Consider the following 10,409-nt stretch of genomic DNA (forward strand, 5'->3'; position numbering starts at 1 on the left):
AACAATTAACCTATTCCTTGGAGAATCAGCAACAGGGGGATGGGGTAAAGAAATGAGCCTAGAAAAAACATCAAAATAGATGGCATTGCAAATCAAGTTTTGGGAACAAGATTTCGAAGTCCATCTTCTCATGTTACGCTCAATGTACATTATGTTGCCGAAATGTTGCGACATTTCGGCGAAAAATCGTCATGTCCCTCAACGGCGACACAAAACCGACCGTCGAAACGAGAGAAACTAAAAGTCGGCGAAAACTCACCGAAAAATCGATCTTTTTCGCCAAACCAACGAAATATCGGAAAAAATCGACTATTTCTCCGCCAGTGGCAACTGCTACTGCTGTTGGATGCCGGAAGAGAAGAAGTGAACAGGCTGCAGCATGCAGGATGCCTTCGGTTCCCTTTGATCCCTCTCTCTGTCTCGCTTTCTCCGTCTTCTTTCTCTCTCGCAGGATGCAGGATGCCGGCTTTCTTCGTCTCTTCGACTTCTCAAATTTCTCTGGCTCTCCCAATTGATCACCGACTTCTCACTCGCTGTCTTCGTCTTCTCAGTTCTCTCTGTCTCTCTCAATCACTCACCGTCTTTCTCAGTTTCTTTTTGCTCTCTGGGCGGTGAAAAATGAAACGATAGGCGGTGGGATCATTCTTTCTCGAGTTTATTCATTATCTCTAATGTTTACCACTAAAAGTTAAAAAAGTTGGAAATCAATTGCATTGCAGGTCCCATTATAGCTTCACAGTACACTTGCAAGTTGCAAGTTGTACCATATAAATGGTTTTATATTAATATATTATTTGATAACAAAAGTTTAAAACACTTGTAATTGTCAGTGGAGATGTCGGCAAAACATCGTGGACATCTCGGGGTGTCGATGGTTTCGCCAGCCACTGACACCCCCTTTATAGGCGATACTTCGAACCGTGGTTACGCTCCCATCAAATGTGGTGAACAGTAGCAGCAAAGATGAGCTTACCTACATGGTCGCAAATTGTGGAGCCAGAGAATGTTCTTAGGATCCACTTCCAATCTCCCAAACTCTAATCTTAAACCCCTAATTCAAACTGTAAAACCGTAGCCCTAGATCCTTAGAACCTCTTCAAGCCCTATCCAAGATCCTTGAGACCCTAAACCTAATTCCAGCATCCAAAGGAAAATAGCCCAACATTCAGGTATCTAAAATTGAGAAACAGGGGTCCTAATCTAATAAATCAGACCTGGATTACAATATTGTTGCAACCCTGAACGGAGGACGAACCAGTTCTGGCTGAAACCCCTTAAAATCCTAATTGTTCCTACTGCTATTCATCCAAAGATCTTGGATTTCTGGTCCTCGTTCAGTTGATGTTACGTTAGAAGAAAATAAAATAAGCTGTTGCAATTGCTTATCTGAAAAACTTGAGCCATTGAGGGCTATAACAATTTACATGCACAGGGCTTTGCATGTGAAACCATCTGATGCAGCCCCGATTAAATGAGTGCTACTTCTTCAAAGATCTTTAAGAGAACCAACTCATATGGGACCAAGAGAGGATTTCTTCAAATTTTGGTTGTGGGATATGGGATGGATTAAGGAGTATAACCTCAACTGGGTTTGAAATAGTGGCCTCTGAGTTCCTGGTTGGGTGAATTGGAATGAAGCAGTATCAGGGATGATCTGGTGGTAGTTTAGGAGAAACATAAAATGGTGGAATATATGTTGGGATGGGGCAGCTTCTTGAGATATGGGATGAAATATAGAAGAGATTCATGGAGAATGAAGGATGAACTTTGATCTTCAACCAGTCGCAGGTGTCTAGGCTTCATTTCACCTTTGTTACACTTCTCAACCTTGGATTTTCAATTCCCAATTGATAGAACAATGAGTTAGCACAGGAAGAATTACTCAAAGAGAAACTTTTGTGTTTGAGATTCAGTCTGATCTCTCCCCGTTGAGTGGGGGTTCTATTTATGCATAATATGCAAGAATCCTAGTCCGATTTGGACTCCAAGTCAAAACTAGAAACTAACTCACTTTAACCAGGATGCTTAAAACTAAAGCAAAAACAATAAAGAAAATACTTTTCTGCCTTATAACTAAAGTTGGACAAAATTTACATATTTGGATAAATTAAACTAATTAATCAACTATTTCATATTTTGCCTAGATAATAAGCTTTTGGGCCATAGAGTAGGCACATTACCACAATAACATATTAAACAAAGGCCCAACACCCACGTTGATTTCAACGCAAAGTACATTATCAAGTGGTGATGCCATTTTGTGGCACCAAGTGGCACAAGGCACACACATACAACTGAAGAGGTGGGTTATTTTTTGCTTTGGAGGGTAAACTTTTTTCCCTAAGTTTACTCTTCTTCTTAGCTTGTTTAGAATAATAAAATAATTCTTTCCTTATGTTTTCTCTTCTTCTTAGCTTGTTTAGAATAATAAAATAAGTATATAAACTAACATACAATTCTAGCATCCTGCTTTCTCTCCCTTTTTCAACATGACTCAAAAACTGACGCAGGTTTATGTTTTGTAAGCATTAGCTTTGCTGTACAGTTCAGTTGTTAGTCCTTTTGAAGTATCATGTGGTTCATGGGATGTGTTGTATGAATCCACTGCATTCTTCTACTATTGATTCTGACAATTTTTCATGTGGCATTTCCTAGTGCTTCTTACTCTCTGGATACTCTTAACACTTAATTCTTTTGTCACACAAGGTCAGAATTTGTTATCTCACTTGTCTGTTTTCCTTGAATTGCAGGGGTAGTGGTCATGCTGTACAAATCATTCAGAGACACTATTTTTCTTCCCACTTAAAAAGAATGTCAGTTGTTGTTCGTGTTCAGGAGGAATTTTTTGCTTTTGTTAAGGTGTGTTGGTTTTATTTTATCTCTCTGTGACATTGCAGTTAGAATGCTTGCTTGCAATGTCAAAAAACTTTTAATTCATGGGTTTGTGCTTATAGAGGGTTTGACTAATTCCCCCCCCCCCCCCCCCCCAAAAAAAAAAAAAAAAGTTTATTATTTAGATTTTTCAGGTTGAGAGAGAGTCTTCTATCATGAATTAATAATCCTTGTTAGGATTCATGCACTAGTAAGGGTTGTGAGTCAAATCTAGGACCCAATGTTTTATTTTGATCACTCATATTTGGTCTTGACAAATTAAGGACGGATCAAATGCTGGGATCCAGGATTACTTTACAATGAATCCTTTGTTATTTATATTCTGTTAAACAGCAAGAAGTTGCTTTTTCCAGGGTGCACCAGAAACTATCCAGGATAGGCTGGTTGATTTGCCATCATTGTATGTCCATACCTACAAAAAATATACACGACAGGGATCTCGGGTCTTGGCCCTTGGATACAAGCCTCTTCCAGATATGGCGGTATGGATTCTATATGATTACTATCTTACTTCATCCTCTGATTTTCATTTTTTTTTTTTAACGGATCAAGTAATTATTTGATTATTTTTCCTTCATCTGAACCACCAATTATCAAAGTTCCAAAGTTAACTCATAAAGATAGCCAAAATATATGGTGTTCTTATAATAATCTACATTCGTCTTCTTGAAAGTACCACTAGTTTCCCATTTGTACAGAAGCACCTTGAAAAAAAATTTCCCCCCTTTTTTTCCCTGGGTGAATAACTAAACAAAAGGGTAAGAAGCTCCAGAAATGGGAGCTGAACAACAAAACGAGCCAAGTTATTCACTTTGGCAATCCAACAGAGGGAGCATTTTGGGGGAACTAGCATGTGATGGTGCCAGAGGAAGGCTTGAGTAGGGAGGCGGTTTGAGGAGTTTCTCCAGAGAGTGAAGGTGTTCTCTCTAATATGCTGCGGAGCCAATTTGTGAACAGACCCAAAGTGGGAGATTGCCAAGTTATTTTGTCACATGTGCCAAGAGGATTTCTTTTAAATGATGGGAAGCATATCCTAAAAGATCAATCACTGTGCCGCGAGGCAGGAGGATTCCAACCACCATTAGGATCTAAGATATTTGTAACCATGACATATCTGTGAAGGCTACTTAGTGGAAGGCTCTGGATTGATAGGGTGAAGAAGGATGCCTCTTGGGTGCTAGTGATCAAGCCATAATGCAGCGCACCTGCCATCCTCAATCTCTGAGGATCATGCCTTGCAGGGAAATAGGTCTGAGAGACTTACACCAAACCCAGGTAGCATCAGATGGAGTAGATTTAATCCAAATCGATTCATCTTTCAGTTGGCCTGAGTATAGTCAGTTACCTATATCTTTTTATGCTTAGTAGCAATTCCAAAGGAGCTTTGAAATGCTTGCTGAATGTGCATTTTTTATTCTAATCAACACCACCTTCAACTTTTGGGTGGCAAGCCAAATACCAATTGATGGTATCAAGAAACCTGGAGATATCATAGCCTTTCCAAAAGAAAAGCTGCCATCATGCATTGGGCTTTGATAACAGCAGAAGGAATCCAGAGGCAAACCAAAAGATATGAGTGACTTAAAGGACAGATTGAATGAGAACCAATCTACCAGCAAAAGATACATTCTTGCCTTTCCAAAGGTGGAGTCTTTTCTTTAACTTATCAAGAAGAGATGTACAATGATGAGCAGTGAGAGCTAGCAGGAATAAGAGGCAGTCCTAAATAATTGCCAAGGAAGACTTCCCAGAGTGATCCCTAAGATGCTAAGAAAGAAACTCTGAAAGTCCTCCTGCATGTCAGCCAAAAAGATAGTTGATTTAGTGGGATTTATTCTTAAGCCAGTGAAGTCCCCAAAGAGCTGAAGATGCTAGAATATTTTCAGGAAAGGAGACAATCTTTGGAGAACATGAGATCATCTAGAAAGGCTTTTACATTTAGACATAGGGGAGATGCGTTATTGGTCAGTGAAAGATTGGAGCCACTTAGAGAGCACTCCCATGACCAAAGTGAAAAGGAAGGGGGAGAGAGGAAACCCTGCCTGATATCCACTAGAGAAATAACTCATATGGCTGCTATTTACCGAGACCGAGAAGCTAGCAATGGAGATGCAGACTTGGATCCATTGCACAAAGTAACCAAGAAAGCCCATCTTCAAGAGAATGATACTGTGGGTCCCATCTTACTGAGTGTTTAGGTCCCGGGATTATGCCATGTGAAGGAGAGAGGTATAGTGTGTGTTAGGGGTTATAAATAAGAGAGAGATGAGGAAAGAGGTATGCAAGATTTTATTTGTGCGTTTGGGCAGCCTATGGGCTGAGGGCAGCAGTGTGTTGGTTGACTGGCACCGTTTTAACCATGTTTATCCTTGCTTATTGTTCTTGTTTCTTCATTCTAGTAATTAAATATTGTTAGTTTTCGGATTGGACGCAAGTTGTCATCAACTGGTATTAAAGCCATTTTGATCTGAGGGAAGTGATATGGCTACAAGATTATTGGTGTTTTCCGACGAAGGGAGCATACAAAGATGGTTGATCGAAGAATTGTTCTTCCGTGGGGAACACCAAATTGAGCAGAAGCACAGGTTGGGGGTGGTGCTCCAACATTTGGAAGGGGAGGCATTAGCGTGAGTTTTTCGCAAGAATTGGTTGGAGTTTACCGGGTTGTGGTTTAAGGAAGGCCTAAAGATTGAGTTCGGTAATGAGAAAGAGACAAATTAGGGGTTGGATTTAGATGCTAGTCATATGGAAACCATGGTCAATTATAACGAGATGGAACCCAATAGCCATGCAGTGCAATTGCAAGGGAGAGAGGACTATTGGCTGTTGGGGATGTGTCTCACCGAACATGGATAAGAAGAAGGGAGGTTAAGTGACCCATCGTACTGGAGATGAAGTGAGAACCCTTTAGGTCGAATGGGAAAGCGGCGAGGGGAAGAAGAGGAGTGGAATGAGGTCTGTAACAATCGGCGGATAGAAGTAGGCAGTGGCTTGGATTGCTTGATTAGGGAGAAGAGAGGTTGAAGGAGGTTCGATGGTTTGAACTACCCTTCATAATCCAGTTCGTCGGCTTGGCTTAAGCCCTAAAGGCCAAAGACTAGGCAAGACAAGTCCAACTCAGGCTCATATGGTCATAGACCTAGGGCCCAGGTAAACTACAATCAAGGTTGGGATGTTAGATTCCACAAAAAGAAACCCCTATGGGCCCATCCCATTCGATTAACCCAAAGCCTAACCTTTTTCATTAAACCGAAACCCTGCCCGCTCATTTTAACTATTGGCTTCAAGTGTTTAAGCCAAACCCATTGCCTTAATTATTTAGGCCCAACACAAAGTTATAATAACTATGGCCCAACTATTGCAGCCTATCCTAAGGCCTATGAAGGAAGTAGTACAACTCCAAGGATCGAACCGATAGTGACTCAACCGAACCAACTGGCAAGTGAACCATCATCTTCAACCTTCAAGACTTGACCTTGCTGCCCTTGCAACAAAGCAATTGACCAAAGGAGGGTGCATTGCTTTTGACAGTGGCGGTGGTCCATCTTGCCCTTGAAAACGACGCCGAAGGAGTTGTCTGCAACAGCAATTCCTCCAAGGCAGCATGTATTGTAGCAAATGCTGAAATGGAAAGGGTTTTTGATTCCCGGTCAAGGAATCCTCCATTCATCGTTTGGGTGCTGGTAGGGATGTCTTCGAACACTCAGAGATCGTCCTAGAAGCTAACATTGCCTTCATCAGACAGTGGATGTTGTATGTGCCTTCGGAAATCTACTTCTTCTAGCATTCAAGGGTAAAAATTCAAAACCACTTAATCAAGTTGATCCTCAAATACCTATCAACCAACAAAGGGAGTTCTTGTGCTAAATATTGCCCGAGGAGGAATCCTGGACTATCAAGCTATTCTCCTTTGCCTGGATCCGGGTCATCTGGGGGGCTTAAAAAATGCTCACAGAGCCGTGGCAAACGTGGTGTTTCAGCTGACCCCATCTCTAAGGGCTATACCTGGTCTTGTTTTATCTCATCTAAAATCTCCAAGGTTTTTCTCCCTATGGGCTGTTTCAAGTTATTTGGATGTGAAATCTGTGGGATGCCAAGGAATGTTGTTCTTTAAGACGTTGAACTGGCATGGTTGTATGGCAAACATGTGAAGACCAAGCCTTCCCTTCTCCTTCACCTTGAGAACAAGTTGAATTTTTAGGGGCCGGTAGTGTTCCGGAATTATGCCATGTGAAGAAGCAAGAGAGGGATACTGTGGGTTAGGGGGTTATAAATAAGAGAGATATGAGGAAAGAAGTATGGAATATTTTATGTGTGATTTGGCAGTCTATTGGCTGAGGGCAGCAGTGTGCTATGGGGGTGACTAGCACCATTGTAACCAGGTTTATCCTTATTGTTCATGTTTCTTCATTCCAATACTTAAATATTATTAGTTTTTGGATTAGATTTGTGGGTTCTTATCACTGAGTCAAAAGTGTTTAGGTCTCTATTCAGAAGGGCCGGGGGGACTTTCTTTCGAGGCTCCTAACTCACTCATGGCATGGTAGAATGATGCCATTGATAGCTTTCTGCATGCAGTACGGTCCTGGGTTTTGTGGTGGCTACTGCCTAGGAGGTCAAATGTGTTCACTCACTCACATCAAGTTTGAAGGATAATAGTATCAGGAGTAGCTTTTGGAATCTTCCCTTTTGGTGGGATGTCCTCTCAAGTTGGTCCATTTCTTTGTTCTACCAATATTCGACCTAAATTTTAAGTTGGTTGTTTTTGCTGCTAACCTTTGCTTGTCTTTGACTAAAACATCTTTTCCTTGGTCTTCAAGAGCTGTAAACTTTTGTCATGTACCTCATCCTTCATTAGATTTTTGGTTTTGTTCCATAGTTTATCCATTGCTTTCAACATCTTTTCATTTGTCTTTGAGGGCTGTAAATTTTTGTTGTGTATCTCATTAACCTTAGCTTGGCTCCATTTTTTGTTTAATATTAAGGTTATGGTTGCTAATTTGTTTCCCTGACCCAAGAAAAAAATGAAACTATGTCTCATACACTTTTCAGGCCCACGTAGGAGTTGCTTTACTCAATGCAGTGCCGTCGGCTCAATCTAGAGATACATCATCCTCACATACATCTAAATCCAAATCAAAACCAGTCAAACCAAAAAAACCCAAGTCTGGGTCAGAGTTAAATGCGGATGGCAAATCTGTCTCCCGAGTAGACTCTAGTACCTCGGAAAGTAATCGTTGTTTGACCGCTGCTGAGAAGCAGAAGCAAAAATTGAAGCAGCTCATGGATGAGATGAATGAGGAGAGTGATGGCCGTTCCCCACCCATTGTCAAGCTTGGTGATGCATCTATGGCATCACCCTTCACAGCAAAACATGCATCTGTTGCCCCCACTACAGATATAATCCGGCAAGGCCGCAGTAAACTAGTCACTACTCTCCAGATGTTCAAGATCCTTGGTCTGAACTGCCTAGCAACAGCATATGTGCTTAGTGTTATGAACCTAGATGGTGTCAAGCTTGGGGATAAGCAGGCTACAATTAGTGGAATCTTCACAGCAGCTTTTTTCCTCTTCATTTCTCATGCTCGCCCCCTCCGAACCCTCTCAACCGCACGACCTCATCCGAACATCTTCTGTGCACATGTCTTTCTTTCCCTCCTGGGACAGTTTGCGGTTCACCTGTTTATCTTGATTTCTTCTGTCAATGAAGCTAGCAAGTACATGCCAGAGGAATGCGTAGAGCCTGACTCAGATTTCCACCCGAACCTGGTGAACACAGTCTCGTATGTGGTGAACATGATGATCCAGGTTTCCACTTTTGCTGTGAATTACATGGGCCATCCATTTAACCAGAGCATCCCAGAGAACAAACCATTCATCTATGCTTTGTTGGCTGCTCTTGGGTTTTTCACCATCATCACATCAGATTTGTTCAGGGACCTGAATGATTGACTTCAGCTGGTGCCGTTTCCAGAAGCATTACGGGGTAAACTTCTACTTTGGGCATTCCTTATGTTCTCCACCTGCTACATGTGGGAGAGATTGTTGAGGTGGGTATTCCCAGGTAAAATGCCAGCATGGAAGAAGCGGCAACAACAAGCAGTAGCTATCCAACAGAAGAAGCACGTATGATGATTGCAAAGCATAGAAGATAGTTTAGTTGCTGTCAGCTCTAAGCAGATGCAGACATTTACAATGACATGCAAATGGCTAGAAGATGACAATAGTAGCCATTGACAATGGCAGCTGCAGTTTTGGTTGAAACTAACAGACTCGGTAGGTTCCCCTTTCAGTTGTTGTTTTCATAGTTAGGTATCTTTGTGGGGGTTCCTTTACTTTTCTTTGGTTTCTTCCTCGTTCAGTTGCTAGCGGCTGCAACTGTTTGTAACACTTTCTAAACTTGATAGAGTTGTAAATTGACGGGTCAGAACAATCAACTGTTGCTTTGATGAGGAAATCTTGGATTATATTCTTGTTTATTAGCCAGCAAGTAGCACTTGCAAGCTGGGACCAACAGTTTAAAGAAAAAAAATCCATCATTCTCGTCCAGAACGAGTTTGGGTAAAGAGGAAGGTAGATATTGGTCAATGATCAATCCAAGATCTGCGTACATGAATTGAATGCACTGGTCTGGAATAAATGAAAAAGTATTACCCAAAAATTAAATGGAAATAAATGAGAATACATAAAATTTTGTCTGGCTTCAAACCCTCCAGAAGGTAAAAGTCGGTTCTCTTAGCAATTGTTCCATTTTTTTCATTTTGATATAATCACTTTTTTGTTTCTATGCATTTCAATTATTTCCAGAATAGTTTGGATTGAGATTAAAGAAACCTTTTATCTTTCTTTTCTGGTGAACTGAATAGAAGGTGTATGCTTTAATGTGTAGCTGTGAATGGTGGGGCTGTTCTCAGTGTTTATGAATTGAATGGTCGTTGTTGCTTGGAGTTGTATCAACTGATTAGGGAAGAGGATCCAAGTGCTAAGCTACACTTGAGATAGACCACATAACTGTTGATATACAACTAGTCTCACCTTTTAGTATTAGTGGAACCAAGTGTAGAGTAATTTATCCAATCCTCAGAACTATTGGTTAATTTTTTGCGGTCTCCACATCCGTGCTATGGTTTTTTATGTCGGACTTAGTAAAAGAGTGTCGGATCTAGATCGCAGCCTGTGTAGACGATATCCGTGTGACTGCAAATATAGAGAGATTCATAGAACTACTTAATAAGCTCATTTTTAGAGAAAGAAAGATCTAATAGTCCATGTTGAGCATCACTCAGTTCTGTTAAACCTTCTTCCAAGAAATTAGTTTATTGCCAAAAACTAGATGGAAATTAATGAGAATACATAAAATTTTAACTATATGCATAAAGCAAAGCAACTATACTCAATTACTTGATTCCACTAGCATTTGCATCAAATTAGCTTTTTTATTGCCAAGAAAAAAGGGTGTCTTTCTTGACAAGTTGATATTTCCACCTAGAAGTGCTGGGTGGTGTGGTGATATGTCA

At 40.9% G+C, this 10,409-nt stretch overlaps 1 protein-coding gene across 3 annotated transcripts in view; it reads left to right on the forward strand.

The window, feature by feature from the left end:
* The window catches only part of LOC149007544 (putative manganese-transporting ATPase PDR2), a 57,552-nt gene extending 48,106 nt beyond the window's left edge, over positions 1 to 9,446 (forward strand). For all 3 annotated transcript variants that reach the window (XM_089167434.1, XM_089167432.1, XM_089167433.1), the window contains 3 exons: positions 2,751 to 2,859; positions 3,246 to 3,374; positions 7,945 to 9,446. In XM_089167434.1, the coding sequence (XP_089023560.1) occupies positions 2,812 to 2,859; positions 3,246 to 3,374; positions 7,945 to 8,844 (1,077 nt within the window). In that variant the 5' untranslated portion in view covers positions 2,751 to 2,811 and the 3' untranslated portion in view covers positions 8,845 to 9,446. The remainder of the gene's footprint in view (positions 1 to 2,750; positions 2,860 to 3,245; positions 3,375 to 7,944) is intronic.
* Positions 9,447 to 10,409: the final 963 nt, after the last annotated feature.

Source organism: Hakea prostrata, chromosome 8 (genome assembly GCF_041222555.1).
Source record: "Hakea prostrata isolate BN-2017 chromosome 8, UWA_Hpros_2, whole genome shotgun sequence".
NCBI lineage: Eukaryota > Viridiplantae > Streptophyta > Magnoliopsida > Proteales > Proteaceae > Hakea > Hakea prostrata.